Below are 27,410 nucleotides of genomic sequence, written 5' to 3'. Positions count from 1 at the left end.
CTAATTCCCAACTGCATATTATAAACTTGCACTGTAGCTATTAACTCCAGATTTAATAAACAAATCCCAGCAAATGCCCCAAAACTTGAAAAATGTGCCAAAAGCATTAAATTACTAAGTATTTCTCAGAACAAATTATTTCTTCCAGATGCTCACTACATTATTTCTTAGCTTACAGTAGCTGTTTCTGTGCTACAAAACAGAAACATTCTACTACAACGTTAGTTTTTAAATCAATTATGAATTTCACTAAGCCTGGAAATAATAAACATACCTAGAATTACTGGAAGAAAACCAGGAAGAACGAACATGGGAAAGATAAGGAAAGTTGAAGGGGAAAATAAGAAATGTGGAAAAAAGCACACTTATTCCTTGCAGAAATAAATAAATAACAGACTGAAAGTTGCCAAGAACACTTATCTCCTATTTTCTTAACCCAATGAATAAAAACAATCATAACACTGAATCAAGTTTTTCAAACCTCAGGGTTCTCAAAGAAAATTACATTATAGATAGTAAGTTTAAAATTTCAACAAAAATTGTTTTAGAAGGTCTTTCTGGCTCAACGTACGGCTTTATTTTGATTTTAATTGAAGCTTATTATTTAAAGTGAAGCTGCAATTAAGAATCTATTAACCTGTTTCCTCAAATGAAGCTCTAGTTGATAACGCAGCTGGGTGTAACAAGGGTGTAACAAGGGAATTCCTGCCAACTCCCTTAAAAAGACTATTCTAGTGTTATTTACAATATTTTTTTTTCCTTACTGATCATTTGAATCTTTGATTCACTACATTTCATCATAAAGCATAGGTTTAGTTTGAAAAATAATACATCATTATTTAATACCACTGTAAAACTTGTAAATTTAATTGCAAAATTCCATTGAAATTTTTTGAATACTTTAACCAGTCATATAGAAGAGTATTTCTAAACTAAACTTTGATTATTTGCAGCAATAAACCTTCAAGAATCTGTTTAAGAAGCTAGAAAAAGAGGAGAAGGGGAGGCAAGTATAACATTTCCCATCTCCTATGTGGTAGTGCTTCTGTCTGGAAAAACAGAAGTCTTTTGTTTTATTGCTGCAAATTTTGTTTTTGAAAAGGAAGGACACAGATGACTATTCTATCAAAATAGCTTTTGTTCAGATCCCCTCCATCTCCAATTTTCTGTTATGCTAAGGTCATTTAGTAACAGATTTACCTGTGTTTCCTTTTCTTCTTTCTGGGAGGAGTATCAACATCTTCAGCAGGGACCGGAGCAATAATACTAGATTCTTTTACTCTAAACTCATACACCTAACAAGAGATACCATAATACATCCATGATAAATCTCTCACTAGTAGAAAGTTGCTTATTTTCTATATGAATACTATTTCCTCCAATCACCATCTACCAGATTATATTAATCTATTCAGTATATTTAAGGTTGATTGTTTTTGTCATTGTAGAAGAGGTACTCTAGCTATAGCTTTTAGAACTTTTAAATCCATTTTTAAATTAAACTAACTTCCGTATAATTGTAGCATGAATTCTGGATCATCGCATTCTTGTGAAAAAACAAGAGAATTACTTTTCTCTTTCAGTAATTAATACTAGTAGTTCTGTATTTCAGGTTTTAAAAGTAAAACACTATAATGCTTAGTAATTGCTTCCCTCCTCACCTGTCTGCATGTTTTGGTCCCAATTAGTCTGGCAATTGCACAGAAGTTGTCATAGTAGGTGCCAATAAGTACTCTAAACATTGAGGCTTCTGCACCACTCCATTCCACATTCTCTGGAGGCTCAATATTCGGCTTCATCTTTATTGGTGTTTGACACCTAGAATTTGCTTCTGTAATTAATAATCATTGAAAGTATGAACTGATGTAGGGTTATATTTCAAGAAGTTTATAGAAACTTTAAGCCTTTAAAAACCACATATTATCCTATTCAACTGTAGCCCAGAGTTCTGTTGGTTTTAAATACTACAATAAAACAGTAACTTTCACACAGCTCCTGGAGAAGTCAAAAACTGGGTAACATTGGCCATTAAAGTTACAGATCTCATTTAAAACTAAGTTGAGAAAATCTGGACATTTTGTTACAGAGATCTATTAAACTCACTGTCATTCTTAAAAAATGTCATTTTTAAAAGATTTCAATATACTTCAAATACATGGTTTCTAAGACTGCTTTGGACAAAGTGGATTCACGCTATTAAGCGCTGCAGCTAAGTAGATTTGACTAGCCTTACCAGAGGAACTGGATGTTTCATCTTTCTTTTCTTCTTCTTCTTTATCATTGTTTTCTCCTCCAGTTTCAGTTCCAGCTTCTCTGTCACTGTCTGTGTCTTTTGATTCCAACACATTTATTGTTGGTGTGCTAGGTCTGCTGGTGTTGTTTGGAAGCCTTCCCCTACGGCGACCACCTGGACGCTTCGGTGGCGTCTTTATACGCTCAGCAGTCAGGGCAGCTGCAAACTCTTTTGCGCCTTCCTAGAAACAAAACACTCATTTTCAGTAAAAGTTTAGAGGCATTTTCACCTGCGGTTTGAGGTAGGGGATATCTGTATACTGTACTGACATAAATTATTCTGTATGTTTAATCACATACACAAATTCCAGTTAATTTACTGTCAACAGTTTACGGGCTGGTTTGGCCTGATTTGTGACAACTGGGGCAGGGGACCCACAACCCAGGAAAGGTCAAGGGGGGAAGGGAAAAAGGAAAAGGGCCTAAAAACAAAACAGCAGCAACAATCTGAGGAGGAAAGCTAATTTACTAAATAAAATACTGGAATGCAAAATAACACAATATAATACAATATAATTGGAATTGAAGCTAATAAATAAAGAGAGAGAGTGTCTGAAAAACCAAGGCTTATCCTAAACACTGAAGGCGAGATAGATAGCGAGCACCTGCTGCTGAGTCGATGCAAAAGGGAAAAGAGCCTGTGCCTCATGATACATAAACAGTTTTTATCTTTTCCTCTGAGTAGAAAACAAAAAATGCAAAGCAACATAAAGTCCTCTGTGCTACGCAGTTCTTCTCTTCTGAGACTGGTACACCCAGAACTATCCATGATCCATGGAGCTGCAGCATTAACTCTTTAACTCCCACTGCACTACATGATGTTATGATGTGGAACATCAACAACAAAAATCATAAAACCATGACATTCCACCCCTTATTCCACATCACTACATCATGCTTAATATATATACAGAATAATGATTAACAAGCATTAAATACAAACAACATATATACATATAAATATATATACACATGGAATTACTGACTGCCCTCCCCCAACATCAAATTCCCTTGTGGAACATACCGAACACCCCCATTCTTTTTCATCTCCCACCATGTAGACTCAGGTCCCTGAGCAAAAAACAGCTCCACCGAGAGGTTTGCCTTTTCCAGAAGCTGGAAGGACCCAAACCACTTTTCCCAACATGTTCTCTACATGTACTACAGGGACCTTATCTCCCTCGATAGTAGGTAGGGAGCTGGATTGGGCAGGACCATTGTGATTGATGGATCCTCTAGTGTTGACCAATCAGGTGGCTTGTGCCAAATGCTTCTCCCAATTGTAGCTCATTGTATCTTTCAATTTTACCAGAAGCTGTTGTGTGATATGAGATATGATAAACCCACACAGTGAAATGATCTTTAGCCCAAGTATTTACAAGAGAATGTTTTAAATGAGACCCATTATCCAACTCAATTCTTTCTGGAGTGCCATGTCACCATAGGACTTCTTTCTTGAGACCATTCTTAAGACGGTGCTTTGGGCATTAGCATAGGGTACTGCATATGTTTCAAGCCACCCAGTGGTTGCCTCCACCATGGTAAGCACGTAATGCTTACCACTGTGACTTCGCAGCAAGGTGATATAATCAACCTGCCACGCCTTCCCATATTTAAATTTTTGCAATCATCCTTACCCCCAGAGAGATTACATCCTCTCGGCTTGTTTTAATTGCAGCACGTGTCACAGTCATTAATAATCTGTGCAGTAGCATCCCTAGTTAAGTTCACCCCTCAGTCTCTAGCCCACTTATATGACATGTCTCCCCCTGATGGCCCAAGGTCTCATGGGCCCACCGAACTAGAAATAATTCACTCTTGTGTTGCCAGTCCAAGTCTACTTTAGCCACCTTAACTTTGTCAGATTGATCTACCTGATGGTTATTTTGTTGTTCTTCAGTAGCCTGACTCTTGGGTACACGACGCACCTTTGCAACCATATTCTTTATTCAGGCAGCAATGTCTTTCCACAGTTCAGCAGCCCAAATAGGTTCCTCTGCAAATTGGCTTGATTCTTCTTTTCCTTCAGTAGCCTCTGCAACTCGTCATGTAGGGCTCCACACAGCAGATTTCCATCTGCGATGCTTCCCCACAATACAACATGATCCATCTGTGAACAGGGCAAATTTCATTTTCTGGTAATTCATTGTACAGTGGGGCCTCTTTAGCACACAATACCTCTTCTGCTGATGATGTTCCAAAATTTTTACTTTCAGGCCAGTCCATAATCACCTCTAGATTCCTGGATGACTGAGGTTCCCAGTCCAATCTTGTTGTGTAATCAGCGCACTTACTCCAAAGTGGCATCAGTAGCATGATGGGTGGAGGGAACCTTTCCTTTGAACATCCAGTTCAGCACTGACAATCGAGGTGCCAGGAGGAGCTGCGTTTCAGTACCGATTACTTCAGAAGCAGCCTGAACCCCCTCATATGCAGCTAAGATCTCCTTTTCAGTTGGACTGTAGCACTCTTCAGACCCCCCTGTATGCTTGACTCCAGAATCCAAGGGGCTGGCCTCCGCTCTCTCCAGAGGCTCTTTGCCACAAACTCTAAGTGGGACCTTCCTTTCCAGTGGCAGTGTAGAGGATGTTCTCTACATCCTGTCCCACCTGCACTGGCTCCACAGCCACAGCACGGGCTATCTCCTGCTTAATTTGCTCAAAAGCCTGCTGCTGCTCAGTGCCCCATACAAAATCATTTAATCCATGTCAGCTGATAAAAGGGGCTCACAATCAGGCTATAGTTTGGAACATGCATTCTCCAAAAGCCCACTACACCCCAAAAAGCTCATGTCTCTGTCTTAAATGGTGACAATGTCTTTCTCACCTCCTAACCTCTCAGGGCTTGCTATCCTCCTTGGCCTTGGTGACTGTGATCTTACTGGGGATCTCAGCCCTCCTTCCGGATCTCTTTCCTCCTCTTCTTTTACAGTTTTTGCTTCCTCTTTCTCAACTCCCTTAGAAGGGAAGAAAGAGGAGGAGGAGATTCTTTTCATTTTCCATCCTCTTACAAGGGCAACTGACATCAATTCTGGTGCTGCCTGTGGTTGATCAGATGGGTCAGTTGCAATGTTCTTTCTAGCTCATCTCGGAGTCTGTCTCACTCAGATAAGAGAGAATTTAGTTCAGCTTCAAGCATGACTTAATGAGCCTGAACATGGGATTGTTCGGTTTGGAAACTGAATATTGTGAACTGGTAGGAGTCTCACTCAGTTCTGAGGGAGTCCCGTTCAGACTGGAGGGCGTCTTTCTCATACTAGAGGATGTCTCGCTTGAACTGGAGAGTATCTAAGTTGGATTGGAGACTTTCCTTCTCAGCTTAGAGACTCTCTTGCTCAGTCTGGAGATTCTTTTTCTTGGCTAGAAGACTCTTTCTGGATCTGGAGACTGTCACTCTATTTCAGAGACTCTATGCCTCTCTCTGAGATAGTACTGAATAAAGCCCAACAGGCATAAGCCAGACCCCAAATAATTTGGGACTCTTCAGATCTGTATGAGCTGCAACACTACTGTCTCAAGAATCTGCTTAAGTTCTCAGGATCTTGAAGGTGTTCAGGAGAAAAGTTCCATGACACCTCTGATGCGCATTTCTCAAAAGTCTCTCCCAAGTCCCTCCAAACTCCTTGCCAATCAGTATTCTCTGGCTTGGGAAAGGCTTTCTCAAAATCTTATAAATACAGATACTGATGAGGAGTACATTCAGGGAGACTGACACCATGATCATTAGAGGAGCATTCAAAAAACGCATAAAGGATTCAAAGGAGAGACCAGGAGACTGTTTAAAAATCCCAAGTTCTGTAGAATTAGCAACTCCCTCTGGAGTTGCTTGCTCTGGAACTGAATGCCACATTGTATACAAAAACCAGGTAGGTATTGCCAACAGAGTTCTTAATTTATCATATATACCTATAGCTCCATAGATCAGACTGGCAAACTTAAGCCCCAGTATGTTCTGAGCATTAAAAGGCAAATAAAAACCAAAACCTGAAATGTAGTGCCTTTAAGAGCAATTTTAAATGAGAAAGATTTTCTCTCTTTACTAAAAGAAGCTGGTAGCACCCAAAAAAGTTTACAAATATCCCATAAAAATTGGCAGTCCACCCAGACTTCAAGGCCATGTTTTCAGTACAGCATAGGTTTTATTCAGTACAGATGAGCTTTCTAATGAAACTCTCCAAGAGCAGAGAGCGATTTGCTCTAAAAGTATGTCTCTACCCAGACAATGCAGCTGATGCCCTACACTGGGAACCAAACAGGTCAAAGGTTTACAGGCTGGTACCCCCCCCATTGGGGTAGGGGACCCACAACCCAGGAAAGGGGAAGGAGGAAAGGGAAAAAGGGATATGGACCTAAAAACAAAACAGCAGCATCAGAGGAGGAAAGCTAATTTACTAAATAAGATACTGGAATGCAAAATAACAATATAATATAATATAATTGGAATTGAAGCTAATGAATCAAATAAAATGACAGTGTCTGAAAAAACAAAGATATTACACTAAACACTGAAAGCGAGATGGCTAGGGAGCACCCACTGCTGGATCGATCTGAAAGGGAAAGAGCCTGTGTCTCATGACACACAAAGTTCTTAACTTTCCCTCTGAGCGGAAAATGGAAAATGCAAAGTCCTCTGCGGAACGTAGATCATCATCTCTTCTGAGACAGATGTACCCAGAGCTATCGGTGACCCATGGAACTGGAGCATTAACTCTTTAACTCCCAATGTACTACATTATGTTAATGTGCAATAGCAATAACAGAAAATCATAAAACCATGACATTTACCCATAACATCGATGCAAAAAAAGGTCTCACCACATTCAAGTTTTCTATCATGAATATGAATCCTTCTGATGTTACTAGAGTAAATCTATATTTACCAAGTAAATATGTCATTATTTCAGTTCCACTTTCACTGACAAGTAAAAAAATAATTCAGTAATAAGTTTCTATCTTCCTAGGTGACAGAAGTGAAAACATTCCAGAGTCCCTCCAAAACACAAGAACTCTTTTTGCATGTGGCACCTAAACAATAAGCATTCTGCATTTTTCGAAAGACCAAAAGTATTTTACCATAAGTATGGTAATTTGTTTTCTACTGGAAAGGAATGTAATAATATATACCTTTAGATTAGAAGATTAGTCACACAATTTCATTTAGAAGAATTATGAGAGAGTGTTTTTGTTTTTTTTTTAAGCTGCTTCCCCTTATTAGTTTAAATCACTTACAAACAAAGACTGTGGATATAACCCTCCTTCAGCAAAATAAATCTGACCAATTTTTAGTTGATAGGCAACTTATGAGAGAGTTAGGTCTGTAAAATACAGCTTTTTTTACTAGTTTGGACATAATGGCAACAACACATTATTAGTACATAATGACCTTACCTTCTTACAAATATGTCAGGCTACACCTAACAGAGTTAAATTTTCCTACTCAAACATTCATTTAGTGATTAACACTTTTTACACAAAAATTGAAGATGACACATTTGACTCCAGCAGCCCACAGGTACAAGCATGTTCATATACATAGCACATCATAATACTAAGTGCAGCTTGGTGTACTTACAAGTAATCTTGCTTTAGTGAATTCTTACAGTTCATTTAAAATTATCTTACCAGATGCTGATAACAGTGCGGTCCACAGGGCTTATTATCTAATGCTGTTTCTGTATTTTTTCTTTTGTAAGTATTTGGAGTTGCATGGAATGCTGTTGAAACAAGAAAACACTTGTAGATCTTAAAATAAAAAATGTATCAGATATCTAACCTCAAAGAGTATCAAAAAAACAAGATTTACCAAGACTTTACCAAGAACAGCATAAGAATGAGAAAAATGGAAAAACTTCAAGATACATGCCACCTGCAGACAACTGACTTAAAAAGAAAGTAGATGCGTAAATTTGCATATGCCCATTTACATGGCCATGAACATTATATTTGTTTCACATGCTAAGGACTTGCTATATTTGCCTTTCAACAAATGGAACAAACCTGATTAATATTACAAAGTTAAAACAGAACTATTCAGAGCTTCTCCTATGAATGATCATCTCTCAAGCTGTAAGAGTCCCATGTTCAATTTTTGCCTTATCAAAAAAAAAAAAAAAGAACAACTCCATACATTTTACCAAAGTAAATAAACCATTTTTCATTTTAGTTAGCGAGAAGTACTTAGGATCATTTTTACTCTATTACTTATGAGCACCAAAACTAAGCTGACAAGCAATAGGAGTTCAATTCCTCTAACCAAGCTGCAAGGTAAAAAGGAGTTAGCTCCACGTTTAGATCTCTGCAAGTTGCAGACTTATCTGCTCACATATACTGATGGAATTTGTAAAGCACTCAAGTTGCAGATCAATGTCTTAAAATGATGCAGAATCGGGTACATTACAAATGCAATGCTAGCACTTTTACAGAGCGACTAAGCTCCCAAGTCATATTTCTCCCAGAGCTTGCCTCTACCAGATCTTCTGACATATGATGCTCATCTCTCAACAGAACATTTTCACTGGAAGAATGATCTTGTAGGTCCTTTCCAACCTAATGAACCTATGAACCTATGGAAGCATTAGGAACTCTCTAGAATCCTCTACTGAACTAAAACCTGGGAAATCTGCAGCTGGAGTCACATAACAACTGGACATAACACTCAAGTTCCCAAATTACATTAAGAGATTTCAAAAAATAATATCCTTAGTTTTCCACAATTCTATATATATATTTAAATCCCACCAATAAATACTTTTCCACCATAAATGCAGTAACAGTAGCTTATATAACTGCAAGAAAAAAAAAAGTAGTCAGTATACTGAAGCAAAACAAAAACAAAACAACAACAACAAAAAAAAAAAAAAACGCAAGACTCAGCACTAGCTGTCTGTTCAATAACACTCCATGAAGGAGTAAGAGACTTCTGGCAGAAAATATTTTAATCCTAAGCACTTTTGTTACAGTTTTTACCAGAGTTGCAGTTAAGCAACTGTAAGTTACAGTTATGTTTTTCATCACCCAGTGAATACAAAGTACTATATCTTGAACTGAAAAAACAAATATCTCCCCTCTTAACCCATACAAATCCATAAGAAGGATTCTTATGAACGTGCATCTGTCTCCTTCAGTATACCACCACCGTAGCTTTTCCTACTTATTTCTAAATTCGACATGAGGTTTCTTGCTATAATAATCCACCACTATGCCTTCAAGACTGAACTTTTACAGTAGTTATTCCCTTTTCAAGCAACATCCACAAGGCAACTGATGTAAAACATACATCTTCAAGCACTTGATTTGACACCAACAGGGAAGGTGAGTCAGTGCATGTACTTCTTGAGGGAACTTCTCTGACATCTTAAAAACCATCACTACATATTTCCTTCCTTTCAGGGAGGATTTGGTACAAATCTCATGACAAATTCTGTGATTTTATGCCTCTATTAATGACTAGAGCACATAGGAATCTTGGGGAACAAAGTATTCTTCCAAGGCTGGGTTTTAAAAGGTGTAATATTTAATTAAATATTTATATTGTTACACCCTTTTTTCCAGAGAAATGCTCTATAAATCAGACAAACACAAAAAAGCTTCAGTTTACCACATACTGACATCGAAATGTAAAAATTGATTAAAAGCAAGTACAGAAATGTAATTCATGCATAGTGCTGGCTGTATTAGAATTTTTTCTTCCACTCTTCCCACACATTTATTTAAAAGTTTTTATATAGTATGTTTTGTCACATATGTTTCACATATCCTTGAACTGTTCATATTTTCTCCATGTAAAGTAAGGTAAGGCTTCTTCCTCATTTAAAAGTTAACCCACTATCATTCAGCTTTCAAGAAACAAGATGATGGGAACTTCCCACTTGAAAATGGAAGGGGAAAAAAAAAAACATTTTTCAACACTGCATCTTAAAATTTTCATAATGTATCATTTTATTAATTCAAGATCAACTTGTTTTACTCTCTCTTCATGCCACAAGGATTTTGCAAAAATGTTTAACTGTGCTTCTGCATCTGTAAGCAATGATGTATGTCAGTCTGTTATACTGTGCAGAAATAAATATACTTATTTTTGTCTATGAGGTCCTAACATGAATGATTATTAAAAATTTATCTCCCATTAAATTAAAAAAAAAAATTATTTGTAATGCAGAGACAAATCCCTTGACTTTTCTAAACCAGAAAGACAGATGTTGTATTTTACATTTAAATTAAGAGTCATACCTTGTAAACCACTATTTCAAAAATGCACAACATAATATAATACTAACCACCATAACCAGAAATCTATCACAACTGTTGTGAGGGATATGGAATGCTTGCTACAAAAGAAATTACCACTACAAGAATAAAACTGTTTTTATAGCTATATTCTGAATGTTGCAAATATTAGAATTTTTCTTTTTCAAAATGGAGAACAACATTGTATAAGTTCTGAAATATCTAAACTCCATAATTAATAATTTTAGCAAATTTATTCTAAAATTGCTCCATTGAGTATGTTTTCCATTCTTTGTGATTTATTACTTGTCTCATACCCAATGGGCTCAATTCTCATATTTTCATGAGAGTACATGGATAATAGCTTAACCTGAAAAGTACATTTGCTTCACAGTCAAGCTATTTGGGAAATTCTCCCTACCTGATATTTTTCCTTCTTCTAATTTCTTTGTTAGTCCAGACACTTAGGCATTATTCCTTGCTGTCAGCAAATGAAGTCGGTACACAAGTTTTTTCTGTAATGTCATCACCTGCACATAAAGGGATTGCCAGCTCATCAAGGGACTTGACATGTTAAATAACTAATGATAGATTTTTCCAATATTTAACAAACTTTCTAGAAAAAAGATCTGAAACTATATAAAGTAAACATAATCTTAAAACCAGAACCCAAGAGTGGGAAGACCAAAACTAGAACGAACACAATTCCTGTATTAATTTAAGATAAATTTCTCAATGCCTTCTCCAGAGAATTTTCAACCTACTTTTCAAAGCAGATTACTGCAACCCACCATATCTCCAAGACAATTAATCCAAAGTATTACCTACAGACGCCAGGATATCATCCTGAAGTGCTTGGCAATTACAAGTGGAAAACATATGGATAATTCATTAATGTGCAAGTAGAAATGCTATCAGCTTTGTTTTTACGTTAGTCAAATTGTTGCAGGCATGCTGTAATCTGTCATTGTAGCCTTCTGATAACCACTCTAGTCTTCTTTTGATGAGTGTCTTATTCCCCAGCAGGGAATCCAGTGTATTTGGACTACAAGGCTTAAAATGTCACAGAAAGTGAAAAGTCTGAAAAGCTGAATTTTCTCAGTTCTTAACAGATAAACTCGCACACAAATCTTCTGTCTTCGGTGTTACTACAGGAAAATTAAAAAAAAAAAATGGAGAAGGAATCCACTAATCATTGTAGAGATGAGATTTGGGTATGTCTTTAGAGAAAGATGACTGAAATATCAGTTTACTACAGTAAGTATCCACTATGAAAGTTACATAGTGAATGCATAAAGAAAGCTTCAAGGGATCTTTTTGCAATGGTCAATTTTTTATTTTTCCTTTTTTAAATTGGCAACAATGAATGCACCACAAATTCTGATGAAGAGCATAATCACTGCAGATAACTCCATAATATCTTGACACAATGATCCACAGTGAATGGAGGAATTCACTGTGGAATGCCACCATACTATTTTTCCTTTTTTCGGCTAAAGGCCAAGAGTATTTGAAGAAATTAAAGATTAGCCCTTTTTAAGCTCAAAGCAGAGCTTAAAACTGTGCCTTGAACATAAAACACTTTGGAAAGAATACTGACTTGTTTAAAGGATCACCAGCAACAATTATTCTTTTAGCATAAACCCCATTCACCATCTGAAGATTACGAACAGAAGAGGAACACACACAATGCTTTCCATTTAAATGATACTGCTAATGTAAGAACTGATATCCTACAGTTGACTAATGACATTACTCCAGATTTACTGTTGACTGTCCTAGCATTTAAGAATATGTCAAAATGAAAAACGCTATAAACACATCTTTTACAGTACTAGAAAAAGCCTCACAGAGTTGGTGCCTATAAGACTAGGTACACCAGACTCCCCATAGTAACAGGTACCAAAATGTGATCCATAAATCACACAGGGCCTCCAGATCACTCTTCTAGCTATTTGGTCTAAATCAGACCAAGCAGGGCCACCAACAGCAGTCTGCCCATAACCATGTCAAGATGGCCTTTTGAAGCTCTCCAAGGGGAGAAACTAAAATCTCTCTGTGCCAGTGCTCAGTCACTCACACAGCACAGAAATACTTCCCAACGTTAAGAAGAAACCTGAAGTTTGTTTCTCCTTACCCCATCATTGTACAAGAAGGGAAAAAGCCTGACTTCATCTTTTCTGTAATCTAAGTTTCAGTTCCTGCCTAGAGCTTTCTCTGTTAAAAAGAAATACTCCCAGACCCCTTAGCATTTTCTCATAAGAGAGATAATCCAGTCCCTTCATCATCTTAATGGCTCTTCACTAATATCTTTCAAGTATTTCCATGCATCTCTTGTACCAGGAGCCCAGAACTGAATATCAAAGCCAAGGGAGAGGAGAAGGACACTTTCCTCAATCTACCAGCAATATTTTGCCTAAAGCAGCCCAGGACACCATGAACTTTTGATGTAGCAAATGCCCATTGCTGACGTGATTAACTTAGCATCCACCATAACTCCCAGGGCCTTTTCTACCAAGCCAATGTTTAGCTGTGTGACCATCAGTGTGTCCTTGTGCCTAGGGTTACTTCTCCCCACATATAAAGACTGTGTACTTCTACTTTCTGAACTGCGTGAGGTCCCTATTGGCCCACCTCTCCAGCTTGTGGTTTCCCTCTGGCTAGTTGCATGATTCAGTTACTTCCCCAGTGTTAATCATGAAGGGGCTCTGTTCTCCATCATCCCGTGTAGGGGATTTTTGAACGCGTGAGAAATCCTTGCCATAAAGGTTGCTACTGTATGAAAAGTAGGACAAGAGAAGAACAGAACATAAACCGTAAATCAGCAGAAAGGCATGTACCAGATAGAAGGTGCTTCGGCTAGAGTAACACTTAGATGAAACAATTGATGAAACAATGTAACAAACAGCAGCTTCGCCTAAAGTAACAACTAGATGACACAGTTGTAACAAACATAACAGGTGCACGATTGTATACTGTGAACCAATCAGATGCTGTGATTATGCGTGGGCTATTTTCAGTGAATGCTGTAATCTAGAACGGTATAAATGTAAGCCACTATTAGAAATAAACTGAGGATCACCGTTAACTGCATTAGTAGGTATGATTACTCATCTGCTGTCTGCCACAAGTGGCATCCAAACAGGGACGGGACGCCAGAGATTTCAAGTCTGGCAGGCTCAGGACATCGGGACTTCCAACTCCAAATAGACTTCAGGTCTAGAAGGTCCAAAACCTCCATGAGGAACTGGGACCCAGCAGATCAGCAAGGGCAGAAGTGGACTTGATGGTTGCAGTCCAGAAAGACTTGCTTGGGGCAGTCTGGAAATCAAGCAGCGGCCAGCTCAAGTCTCTGTAGGTAAGCAGCTGTTATGGGAAGAGGATGCTGCTATCAACCTCCTATCAACTATCCTCGCTAAGTGAGGGCTTGAGGTGTCTTTGCAAGCCCTAGTAATACGGACATAGGAGCATGAAAAGTGCATTCAAATGCCATTATTATTTAACCCTGAAGAATGGCACGAAGTAGGAAATCTCTGGGAATCAACAATTGTGGGCGGCTGGGAAGGAAAAAAAAGGCTCAGGCCTTTAGGAAAAGTCTGAAGAGAGGTGATTAATGCATTGAAGGTTGTGAAAACAGAACAAAAACTGTAAGGAGCAGGTGGAACAAGTGACAGAGGAAGAAGAGGAAGAAAAAGACTCATCTAAGGGTTTGGAAAGTGCGTTCCCGGAAGGCGATGATTCTTTGAATTCCTCAGCATTCTCAAAGCTGTTTAAGGATGTGATTGAGAGACTAGAGGATTTGAAGTTACAGGGCGAATGTAAAAGAGAGGAAACAGAGCACTTGACAGCAGAACTGGTGACAGTTTCTCCCCTCCAGAAAGCCCCGATTCATTCAGAAAATGGAGAAGTACCATCCCTATCCATTTTGTTGTATGCCCCTTCTCCACTGTGTTCTAATCTCCTTAGACAATGGTCTGGTGTAGTATGGGATGCCATTACTGATGGTGATTGGCATGCTGCAGTTGTTATTACTCTCCATATCTCCCCCCATCACAAGCCACTCCACTGCTGCCCACACTGAGACCAGCTACCACCAGCAGCGCAGGAGTGGATGCGGTCACTGCCTCGTCAGTGATACTGACCTATACCAACATGACTTATCCCAGCAGCTATCACGGGTCCCCTAGACAACAGGCACAGAGCCCTCTTGTTAGGACGTTCTTCTGTTACATGGATGGAACTTTTTATTTTACTGGGAGTTATAGATGCTGACATTAACCAGCAAAGCCTTCTCAAAGGTATCACTGGACTGTTTTACCACAAGGAATGCTTAATAGCCTAGCAATATGCCAACTGACTGTGGCAAATGCATTACAACCAGCACAGAAGTCTAGACCTCCCATCCCTATTTACCATTGCATGGACGATACATTAACAGCAGCAGAACAAGAAGAGACATTTGCAATGCTAATACAGCGAGGTTGACATTGTTTGCAAATTGTACAAGCTTTTGATCCAGATTGCAACTATAGTACAAATCTCTGCTCATCACCCCAAACATCAGTTACTGCATAATTTGAGTGATCTGTCCTATAAATGTTTTACTTTCCCATGTTCCAATACCTAATACTGTTATTGTATTTACAGATGGCCCTGGCAGGACATACCAAGCAGTGGTTCTCTGGAATGCAACTGCTATGCAATGGCAGTTGGATGTGCATTGAACCTTTCAAATTTTTTCAAAAAAAAGATTAATAAAGCAAAAGATCAATATAATAACTGATTCTTTGTATGCTGCAAGTATCATTCAGCAAATTGAACCTTTTTTAAGCAAGTTAACAACCCTGTTTTCTTTGCACGGCTCAAGCAAGTTTTGCACTATGTCTCTCACCATACTCTCCCTTATTTTATTATGCATCACACACACTGCGTTGCCTGGTCCATTAACTGAGGACAACCATAAGGCTGATCAAGCCATAGCAGCCTTTGCTATGCCTCAACTATTTCGATAGGCACGAAATTTCCCATCAATTTCTCCATCAGAATAGGAGAGCCTTAGAGAAACAATTCCAACTGACAGTGGACCAAGTCCATAAAATTATTCTAATATGCCTAGACTGCCAGGCAGTCGTCCCTTTGCCTGAAATAGGGACAAATCCCCAAGGCACAGCACCTCTTCAGCTATGGCAAACAGATGTCATTCATGTTCATTAATTTGGACATCTCAAATACGTGCATGACAATGGAGCTGCATATACCTCAAAAATTAAAATAAAATAAATAAAACAAAGGGAGAATATGGGGGACATGCTACAGGAAGAAAGGTTATACAATGCTTTGCTTGATTGTCTTTATACCATCTGGATAAGCCATACAAAATATATCATCCTCCTCCATTATTTTCAGTAAGTACCATTCTTTCAGGTTATTGATCCTACAATTGGTGAGCCAGGAAGGCTTGAGAAAAAAAAAAGAAAAATCATGAATGGATATGACTTTCATTTAGAATATCTTAAAATGGGGCAGGGGGAAGAACGTTACCCTCCCTGGAAAATATGCTCCCAGGTTAAATCCTTGGACTTACAGAATCACCCTACTATGGCTTAGCCACTATTGTCGAAAAACAGGAACCCCTGTGGGTTATGGGGACTGTTTCTCCTTCTCTGGTTCGTTTAACAGATTATTTACACGGTTTAGATAAGGGTGTACTTACTACAAAAAAGCACTGACTAGCTGCATCTGCTGTGGCTTGGCCCCTGGTAATGGCGCTACATGAACTGGAAGTAACAAATAACACAGAATCCAAGAACACACTATTAAGAGACCGTATCGAGAAATCAGAGCAGCAATTGGGCTCGTTAACAACCAAAAAAACAGGACTAAATGCCCCAACAAGGTAAATACGTAGCATTTCAGTCAAGGACACTCAGGTCCCTGAGGTAGCGGACCTGGGTACCTCAGAGGACAAGGTCTCTAAATTGGATCTCAAAGCTCCATCTATGATAGATTCCTTTGAGATCTGCTCAATTATAACTCAGAAAACAAAGAAAGTACAAGATCAACTGGCAGGGTTGCTTCCTGACCAATGCCACCCTGCTGAAGTTCATAAGTTCATAAGGTTGGAAAGGACCTATAAGCTCATCTAGTCCAACCATCCTTGCATGAAACATGCTTGCATGTGACAGCTCACCCATATGCAGATAATGAGTTGATGGACCTAGTACAGCAGTTCCATCAAAAGCCTAGGGAAAGCATACCATCATGTCGGGGAGATTCAGGCTGTATGTTAGGAAATACTACTTCTCTGAAAGAGTGGTCAGGCACTGGAATGGGCTGCCCAGCGAGGTGGTGGAGCCATCATCGCTGGAGGTGTTCAAGGAATGTTTGGATGTTGTGTTGAGGGATGTGGTTTAGGGAGTGCTATTGGTAACAGGTTGGACTGGATGATCTTGTAGGTAATTTTCCAACCTTGGTGATTCTGTTCACCCCCCTAGGGTACTGTGCTCATTACCAGACTCCAACTAGACTTTGCACTGCTGCCTTCCAGGTCCAGATATCCAGCATTTTCAAGCCACCTCACAGCCTGACCATCCAGCCAACACTTCAACAGCTACTCTGTGAGAATCCTATGGCAGACGCTATTAAATGTCCATCTGGACTTTAGCAAGGCAACACCTACTGCTTTTCCTTAATCTACTAGTCCAGTCATTTTACTATAGAAACTCATCAGGTTGGTTAAGCACAACTTCCCCTTGATAAATCCATACTGAGAACTGCTGACTTTGTGTGCCTTAGAAATACATACCAGGATTAGTTGCTCTGTGTTCCCAGACATCAATGTAAATCTGACCTAGGTTAGTTTTCTGCATTGTCCATCCTGCGCTTTTTGAAGATAGAAGTGACATTTCCTTTACTCTCCAGGCACTTCTCCAAGTGGCCTCACAATCATATTTGCCAGCTCTCTCAGAACTTGTACATCCATAAGTTCACTGTCCCTGCAGGGATGCACCTACATTTGTTCAGTTCTCCTTCTAAAAAGCTTCAAAAATAACTAGAAAAGGTAAAAATATATAAAGATATATCTACATAAGCAGTAGAAAACTCCAACTTTCTGAAAATAGTAAGAAAAATGCCCCCCCCAAAAAAAACCAGCAACACTGCTGCAGAAATATCTAAAGCCATCTGAAATGCTATTGCAACAAGTTTATTCTCACTACGTCTGAACATTCCTTTCTTGTTGACTTAAAAATAAAAATGCTTTTTAAATAAGAAATTTAGACTGACATTCAAACTCCCTGGTAGATGACTGACACTACCAATAGCTATCTACTAACAGATATGCCAAGAGGTAGCACACAGCTTCACTTTCCTGTCCTACAGACCAAGGCTCCACACAGAGCACTTCTTGAAATGAGTCACCCAGGCAACTATGACACTTTTAAACAGTACCTACACCTTAATAGGACACACAGTGTTGAAGATGGCTGGACAAAGCTTCTCTGTATGTAGTTTCAGGCAAAACCTGCCAATGGAATACAGGGAGAAAGTGAAACTAACTAACCCAAGAGACACAAACGCTGATGAAACTAAAAATTCCCCCTTCCCTTCCCATCTGACCATATCTCCACAACCTCTTTAAACTAAAAGGCAAATAAGAGATACCCAAAAGAAGCAGCACTGTACAAAGCCTCCAGCAGGAAATACAAATACAGACAGAATGCATGTGGGCTGGACAAGGAGCTGCTGACAAAGAACAAAAGTTTCCAGATAAACATGCACATATACTCAGTTTAATACACATTGGAGCAGTAAAGTCAGAAGAGAAAATGAATACTGTAACGCCCTCTATTCAAAATAGAACTACAAGTCCAAACCTCTTCATCTTTGACTGTTAGGTTTCCCTTTACACTTGACACTGTTCTCAGAGAAAGGATAGCAGTACAGAATCTTATTCTTCACTGTTGGCAAATGAAAATTTGTGTAAAAGCTGAAGTTCTCATTAAATTCCCCAGAAGAATGGGGCAATGTAGAAGGAATTCAGTGGAAAGGATATCACAGTTGCTAAAATCCAAATGTCCAAAACTATTCTTCAAACCACCAGGTAAATGGAACATGGCTAGAAAGTAACCTAAGAGAACTTAAGATAAAACTTCATTGATATTCATTCTCCCTGGAAGATGAAGCAATTCTGCTAAATAACCAGATATTTTTATGGAGAAACTGTTCCTCTGCAGAAACTGCATAGGTATAATTGTAGTGGGGGAAAAAAACCCAATCAAACAAAAAAGGCAGTTTTCTTGAAGACCATATAAAGAGAAATAACATCACAGGCTGGTCTAAACCAGGAATTCTATAAGAATTGCTAAATGCAAAAAGGATAACAAACCACTTTAACAGGTACAAAGCTAGATAGTTTTTTTACCATAAAGTAACGTCAACATGGACAAGTCTCTTTTGTAAACTTTAGTGATAATGCTGTTTTTACTTCTCTCTCTACTGCATCTCATGGTTCTTTTAAGTTTCCTGACTTGCAAAAAGCAAGAGATACAAGCAAAATACAATTGTACTTACGATGTAAGAAGCAATCATACTTAAAACAGCGCCTACAGAAGAGTGTATGAAAAGAATGTAGGCTTTGCTCCCTCTGAACAGATTTAGCATTTGGTCCATCTATGTTTGGTGTGCATTCAGGAGGAAGAGCTCCTGGAAGCTGCTGTTCAGTGAGTTCTTTGTATCTTAAGAGAAAGAAATACAAGTTTCTTATTCAGTATAATAAAAACCAAAGTAACTTTTGACTGTAGTATCACTATGTGTTTTCAGTAACAAATTTTTCAAAATTGTAGGAAAGGTAACTGTCTGTTCATCAGCAAATAGTATAACAAGTTATTATTTCCAGATTCATTAATATAAAATTGTTTAAGAAAGAAAACGCATACCTTCCTAACGTCACCTTCTCATATACATTACTTACTAACAAAAGACATTATTAAATCATATGCAAGCACTCACTTTTTTTTTCCTTTAGTTTGAAAGATTGATAAACCTCTCTTCATTGTTCCACTCAGCTAGAGAGAACATCTAACTCCCTTTGAATACCACTTATGGAAGCTATACAACTGCTACAGAAGCTAGGACATTCTTAAGGGGGTGGGAAAAGATTCCTTATCAACTAGTATTTAATGAAGTCATGGAATCTTCATTTCATAATGTAAACCAGCAACATACAAAATGCCCTTACTTCTCTTTTAATTCTTCTGCTGTACCCTTATCTGGAAACATTGAAGAAATGGCTTCAAATATCTTGTCGGATGGAAACCTCCGAGGTGGGTGACTTTCTTTCTCTGTGAAAGCAAGAAAACATTTTGGGGGAAAAATAAATAAATAATTTCCCTGCTCCTTTGCTACCTCGGAGGCATTCAGAAAAAGAGGAACTTCGCCAAAATCCTAATAAAAGAAACAAAGCTTTTTATTTCTAAATTACTAAGAATTTCAAGTAAATTCCTTAAAGTGATCTTCCCCTCTGACAGAACAGCACTAATAAAATTTATATAAATTGTTATTTCACCTGCAGATGGAGATGGCAATTCAGAACACTGCCTACTTAAGAACAGTTATTATTCAATTTTCTGAGGAGTAATGCAATATTTATTAGACTTTGATCTATATTTAGATCCCCAACTGATTTGTGAGCACTTGACTGTCTCTAATTGTAGGGAAAGAAAACTGGAAGAATAATTTCTGTAGTATTCTCTGTGCAATTCTTGAACTAAGTGGTAAAGAAAATGAAGAAAAAAATGTTACTTTAGATCTGAAAACTATTAAGTAGAAGGATTTGAACAAATTTATCACGTGATTAAATAAAAGAGTTTTTTGGTCTTATTTTTAAAGTCTGGAGACAGACATACCCATCCTGTTACCTTCCCGATCTTTTTGCTTGTCATCTCTTTCATCAGGATTGTCATCTCCATCATCATCTTCATCATCACTATATTGACCAAGTGCATTGACCAGCTCAACAAATATTTCATCATTGATAAATCCACATTCTGAAATTCATCAAAATTGGGAGTGAACAAAAAAGCATACGGTGCACATGAAGTATTTTTAATCTTCTCTACACTTGGATTATGGTAAAACCTATAATTTACAAAAAACAATTGTGTTTTTTCTACTTTGTTTCAGTGTATGAATGAAGAAATATTAAAAACACTTGGTGTTTATTTTTTAAACTGATAACTGGGAAGAGGAGCAGAAAAATTTGTAAAGTTTTCTTTTAGAAAAGTGTAGGCCTACTAAATAGATTGCCTAAGAGGTTTTATACCAAATTCTAATTCCAGCATGGTTAGGTTAAGCTAGTCTGGCAATGCATGCAAGCAGACTACGAAGCTATCCTTAGACAGCCAGAAAATCCCCAAAAACATTTTTCATTGATAGTTCCACAGCATCTACTTCCCCCATTAATGATTCCACTAGATTTTTTTTGTTTATAACTGAATTATGAGAAAAGTGAAGGATACAACACTGTGTATCTGCTTATTTGCTCAGAAATACACAGGGCATTATAAATGGACAAAAATGTAAATTTGAAGACAGGGAAAAACTGTACTTAGTGCTGTTACTTACTAAAGCTACTTTTCAAAAAATAACTGAACCATGTAGGAACTGTACTGTTTATCACTATACTTCTGAGCCTGAACAGAAGGTGTACATATAAACTCGTAGGAAGCCAATGGATTTATCCTTAAGTAAACAACAGAAGCAGGCAGTTACATCACCTGGATGTTTTAAACAAAACTCTCAATATACACACTGGTTAGTATGAATATTCCTACCAGAAGTATAATTACAGAAATATTTTCTAATGCTGGCTCTTATATGAACATGTCTCTGGATTACAGATTTTTATGGCATTTAAGTTCTTTGTGTATGGGTATAATGAAAAAAACTAGTTTTCAGGAAAATGAAAAGACAGATTCATTTAATAATAGGTAAAACCAGTAAGAGAATACATTTACTAGTAATTTCAACATTTCGACCAAATCAGTTATCTGACAAGGCAAGCAACCATTAGTAAATTCATAATAATATCCAAAGGCAAAAATCATCAGGTACTTCAAGAAATATAAAGATAACAGCTATCCAAAGGCCTGGTGTAAACCAACAAGACTGGTATAGTATCAAGTATTTTGTACTGAATTACAGGCTTAACTTCCATAAGCAATGCTAAATGCTTAGGCTTGCGTAAGTCATTCTGAGTGGATACAGAATCTACTGATTCAAGGAAAAAGACACTTGTGAATATATATGCATAGAGCATATGTACCAACTGGACAGTTTTGTTCAATTTGATTTATACAATTGATGTTTTTAACACCGCAAATAATTCATGATAACTAATGAAAGTAGGTATTAACACAATGAACACAAGAGAAGAAAACCGAAAAGGTTGTTCTACTGAATTACATTTGTAAGTGTTGTCATAATCAGTTTTGCATGCTTCTCCTGCCACTTTCCACAAGGTAGGGCATACATCAGAACATTATACCACTACATTTCAAAGGTCTAAACACTGAAGACAAGAAAATCCTCAGTGTTAAACCTAGGAATTACGAAGAAACATTTTACGGCCTCAGGAAGAAAAAATACGCATTCAGTTTCTCTATGCTATTACTTAAATACTCAACAGCTTTACAAAAACTAATAGATTTAAATAGACCCCGTTACACCCGATACTTACATAGAGAAGGAATTCTAAAAATACTGCTGCAACAGGAAAGCATCAGGCCATAATAAAAAAAAAAAACTGACAGCAATTATTTAAGTAGGAAGAAGTGATTAGTATACCTATGTGTTTGGGCTCACCTCTATCTCCATGTACTTTCCCATCATAATTCTTTATCAGTTCTTCAATAAAGGTACCATCCTGGTCAAGCACTTCATCTCCCATATATGGAATGTTATGTAAAACAGTTTCATCCTCTACCTAGTAACAACAGATATAGAATCCTCATCATAGAATCACAGAATGTCCTGGGTTGAAAGGGACCTAAAAGATCATCTAGTTTCAATCCCCTGCTGTGGGCAGCGTCACCAAGCAGTAGACCAAGCTGCCCAGAGCCACATCCAGCCTTATCTTGAACACCTCCAGGGATGGTGCATCCACAACCACCCTGGGCAGCCTCTTCCAGGGCATCATCACCCTCTGAGTGAAAAACTTCCTCCTAACATGATCAAACAATTTTAAGTTTCACGTCCAATTGGCAGTGTCAGTTTTGATATTTTCACAATCTGCACATGTCTAGATATCACAGCTAAATTGGCTTCATCATTTCAGCATATTCAAAGTTCACTAAATAAACCAAACCTCCATCTTTATTCAGCATTATTTTGTACCAGTTGTGACTAGCTTGAAGCACTGACAGTAACTCCCAGCATTTAGGTTTGCACTGTGATCCAACAAAGCTTCTACTGTAGAAGCATAACAAACTACCTAGCTTTGGCAGGCTTATACTGGTAAATTCATTCTCCCTTCATTGCTTCCCTCCCATAGCAATATGTGACAGAAACAACCCTTTGATTTCTTCCTTATCTCTTCAAGAAGCGTTTAGATGAGGTGCTAAGGGATTTGGTTTAGTAGCTTAGTGGGTAGGGATGGTGATAGGAGGATGGTTGGACTAGATGATCTTATAGTTCCTTTCCAACCTAATGTATCTATGAATATATAACAAAGTGTGTTTCTATATCACATTAAGTTCAAGTTGTCTAAACAGATAGCACAGAAATATGCCTTACAATTCAGTGCAAATGCCACTGTCAGTTTTGTTTTGTCTATAAAGAATTTATAGATCTTGATACTCAGCTGCATCTTCCAGTATTTCAAAAGAACCTTCTATTCTTAGGAAAAAAAATACAAACTTTCCTGCTGATCATGATTCTTCAGCAGGACAAAATACCAAGATACTGACAAATAGGAAGCCAGTAGAAAAAAAAAAAGTGGAGGAACTAGGAACATACTGATAAAACTGGTCATTTAAATCACTTTGCTGCGAATACTGGAATAACCATTTCCACAAAAGCCGCTGTGTACAAAATTCTGTGACAAAGACTTTAATAAGTTAACCTTTTCAAATAAGTCAAACATCTATACAAGAAAATTAACATGAAGACTTCTATATAACAATAAATCTAATTAACAGAAAAGGCTACACTCAGGTTCCTAAGATCACCATTACATGAGAAGACTAACTCAGGATTATATTTTCTATTCCATTAAAATAATTATTCTGCTACGGGTATATTCTTCAACTATATTAGATAAGAATATTGATCTCTCTCAGAAAATGTTTCTCATTACATGAACACTCAAATCTACATTTCTAAAATGCAATACAACTGGGCACCTGTCATTAAGGCTCACTTTAAAGCAGAGTTTTAGAGATACAGAAGACCATTGAAAATACAGATTTAGTTTGCAATTAATTATACTTCCTACTCATCTCTAAAACTAAGTTTCTCCCTTTTCACCCATATTTCTTCCCACATCACCTTTTTAAACTTACCATAAAATTCTGTTGAAGGGGTGACCAAGAATACATTATAGGCACAGAAGCAACAGCATTGAGAGTCTTTAGTGGTATTACTTGTTTTGGAAAATCTATGTCACTGGTAACAGAACACTGAAATAAGAGGTTGAAGTTACACTTACAATAGCTACTTCAGAAAAAAATAAATAAAAATTAAGGAAGTATACTCTACAGCAAACAAAGTGTTTATCACAATCAGCCAGATCCACCTTCAAAAATGAATTAAGATTTTCAGGGCTTAGTAAGAAGAACAGGTTTAGAAGGAAAAAAGTTGCAGCAATTATTTCTGGTTTAGTACCTTCATTAATAGATCATGGTGGGCTTTTTCTTCAGATAATAGTAAAACGGCTGTATTTAATATTTTACTCAAACTATTCGGTCTCCAGTTTAAGCTATTTCAGGTATTTCAGAGGAGATTTAGTACTTATTGCTGTTACACTGGTCTTAGTCTATTTACTCAAGCCATCCAAGAGGCAGTTAAATTCCTTTGGCTTTGGATCAGTTCACTGCAGAAATCATGTATGATGTATGTAAAAAAATAAAATATAATGCCATCAAGATGCCTTATGGAAACAGATGTTCCATGTGTCTTGTTAAACTCCTGCCCTTCTTCCCTATTATTGACTGCTTATCTTTATCCTATCCTCAGATCTTTGATTATGCTTACTGCTCATAAAAAATAGAGGGGAAAAAAAAGAAGATCCTCTCAATATGCAACTCAGGACATATCCTTCTCAGCAGTGGGACTACTTTCTCTTTGGAGATTTATGCAGCCTCCAAAAGGCCAGACATGTCACAGAAATACAAATAATTTCTGGGTTATTCTCCAGTCTATTCAACAGATAATAAATCAGCTCTTCTCCAATATTTGAGGAACACATAAGGAAATCTCCAAGAAAAGTTACAAACAAAAGCAGATAGGAAAATACAACAGTAGGGAAACTGCAAAGAAGATCTGGTGTTAGGTAAAACTATGTTTACAATAGCTCAGACAGCTACCTGAAATGAAACATGGAAGTGGAGACAAGAAAGTTTTCACCTTTCCAGAAGGGAAAGATGAACACATTTCTAAAGAAATATACAAAGTAATATAACAAACAGAATACAGACAGTACCCAGTAGAATGACAAAAGCTAGATTTGTTTTGTTGTGGTTGTTATTGTTTCTTGGTTTGTTTGATATTTGCTTTGTTTAAGATATAAGGTCTGTAGGCACGTTAACTTTTGGTTAATGTTTTACTTTCTATCTAGCAGCCTTCTAGTAAACTTTTCATCTTAAAAAAAAAAAATTACTTTTAGCTTACTGTCCACCTGAGACTTCCACTTCCAAATATGTGACTCAATGCATTTAGGAGTGTGTCTCAGTTCTGTTTCCCTTGTTTAAGTACAGAACTCAGCTAGATATTCATTAGCTTACCATAGAACATAATAAGGTTGACACTGGACTAACTATTGGAAACATCCTGTGTCACCACAGTCTTAATCAAAATCATGAAGTTTATCAAAATCTTTCAGTCAGGTAACAGTACCAGCCAGTGATCTATATAACTATGAAGAAATTCAACATTTTAAGAAAAAATGTTTAAATTATCTTTTAAAGCACCCTACTATAAATTATGGTAATCATAAATCAAGCATTGGAGTTCTTCCAATTCATAAGACATACTACATTTTAATACAGTAATTAGTGTGCCCCACCAATTCACATAGATTATTAACATCAAAGTAGCAAGCCAGGCTACAAAAAAAAAAAAATTAAGAAGAAGAGGAACAGCAAGACATGATCTTTCACTATCAAAAAAAGTATGCATACCTGTTTTCAAGAAGTTGTGATCCTACAGTGCCATATAACAGATGTACAGCTGAATGTGAGTAATTGCACATTCAAGCACGCTTGAAAGAAAATAGTCAAGCACACAAATGCACCTTCCTGATAAACACAACACCAGCTTCTCTCTAAAAAAATTTTGAAAACGTACATCTGACAGATTTCATTCAATATAAAGATGTGACTTTTTTGATTTTTTTTTAAGCCTATTCACAGTGAAATCTTCATTGTTGTCCTACTGAAAAGGAATTAACTTTTCAGATTATTACACGCGAAGGACCTTCAAACTGTCTTAGTTTGAAGTACAACTGACATAAGATAAACTGAACCTCCACTTAAAACTGGAAGTTGCAGGGGAGCTACTAACTTACCAATCTGAACACCCAAGCTGGCTGCAATCAGAGCTGTACAGAAAGTACAAGTTTAAAGGACCTTACTTAGATGTATGGGAACCGCTGAATCATGGCCTGAACCACTGATTGGCCACCTGAGGTAAGCACCAAGTCAGCCATGGGGCCACAGGTGGAGGTGATATACCTGTGTGAGTGGAAGGGGTGGAGCCTGGCTCCACCTCTCCCAAACCCCATTTAAGGGCTGACCACCACCAGAAAAGGATTTCTTCTCAGAGATCTCTCCCATGTGGAGTCCCCTGTGAGCCTTGTCATCCTGAATGTGAGCCATCTTCTCTTTTGTATTATTTGTATACTATCTATATAAACTACTCAAAATATACCATCATCTTTACTATTTCTTTGTGAAGTACCATCCTTGGGAGTTATTTACCTCACATTAGAATAAACTAGATTTATTCAAATAGCTGCATTCACAGCTTTCATATGTTTTAACTTAATAAGAACCACAGTATCTACTCATTTGTACCACTGGTGATCAACTCCAACCGGGATTAAGATTAGACTTCCAACATCAGTAAGGCAAAACAATTAAGGGATGTTGAAGTACAATCCAAATAAGTTTCAGACTTCTGTGTTGCTCAAAGCTATGCAGACTGCTATTTATTTATTGCTTTCCAGATAAAAGTCATCTAATGAACACAAATGAATTATTCCTTTACTTATAAGAAAACTATTATTCTGAGAAGTCACGTAAAGCTGAAAAAGAAAGAGCAACCAACTTGCCAGGTAATCAAACAAAAACATGCCAACAACCTTGTAAGTGGAATTACCACAACACATGTTAACCAACCTCCCTGGTCCCGCGCAAAGAGCTCACAGAAGTCATGATGTGTACAGGCTGTATCCTACGTTGCTTCCACTCTTGGTTTAAGATTTCTGTTCTTTCCAGTATCTTCTGACGATTAGAATTAAACATACTCTAGAAGTTAATCACAATCGTGAACATTACAATTAAGCTGAAGACTCACCTGCTAAGATCTTAAGAAATTACATCTACTAAAAATGCAAACAGTTTAAAACAAGCTTCAACATTGAACTATTCAAGTTTTGTTTAAATGTAGTCAGGCTCA

The 27,410-nt window shown here is 37.5% G+C and overlaps 1 protein-coding gene and 1 long non-coding RNA gene across 9 annotated transcripts in view; both read right to left on the bottom strand.

Annotated features, from left to right (window-relative positions):
- Window positions 1-27,410, bottom strand: part of EZH2 (enhancer of zeste 2 polycomb repressive complex 2 subunit) — a 53,841-nt gene that overhangs the window by 9,894 nt on the left and 16,537 nt on the right. For 6 of the 8 annotated variants that reach the window (XM_065753021.1, XM_065753025.1, XM_065753026.1 and 3 more), the window contains 10 exons: window positions 27,131-27,259; window positions 24,077-24,193; window positions 22,380-22,500; window positions 20,423-20,563; window positions 19,756-19,858; window positions 19,089-19,252; window positions 7,914-8,005; window positions 2,234-2,474; window positions 1,662-1,831; window positions 1,201-1,295 (listed from right to left, as the gene is read on the bottom strand). In XM_065753021.1, the coding sequence (XP_065609093.1) occupies window positions 1,201-1,295; window positions 1,662-1,831; window positions 2,234-2,474; window positions 7,914-8,005; window positions 19,089-19,252; window positions 19,756-19,858; window positions 20,423-20,563; window positions 22,380-22,500; window positions 24,077-24,193; window positions 27,131-27,259 (1,373 nt within the window). The remainder of the gene's footprint in view (window positions 1-1,200; window positions 1,296-1,661; window positions 1,832-2,233; window positions 2,475-7,913; window positions 8,006-19,088; window positions 19,253-19,755; window positions 19,859-20,422; window positions 20,564-22,379; window positions 22,501-24,076; window positions 24,194-27,130; window positions 27,260-27,410) is intronic. The other 2 variants (XM_065753022.1, XM_065753028.1) reach the window with 2 other exon arrangements.
- On the bottom strand, window positions 26,121-27,125 carry LOC136059125 (uncharacterized). The gene is made up of 3 exons (XR_010623191.1): window positions 26,716-27,125; window positions 26,216-26,363; window positions 26,121-26,180 (listed from the first exon to the last, which is right to left on the bottom strand). It is a non-coding gene; the product is annotated as an uncharacterized LOC136059125 (long non-coding RNA).

This window comes from Cyrtonyx montezumae, unplaced genomic scaffold (genome assembly GCF_038088225.1).
Source record: "Cyrtonyx montezumae isolate F1298 unplaced genomic scaffold, pur_monq_1.0 scaffold_8, whole genome shotgun sequence".
Lineage (NCBI taxonomy): Eukaryota > Metazoa > Chordata > Aves > Galliformes > Odontophoridae > Cyrtonyx > Cyrtonyx montezumae.
This window is presented reverse-complemented; position numbering and strand designations above follow the sequence as displayed.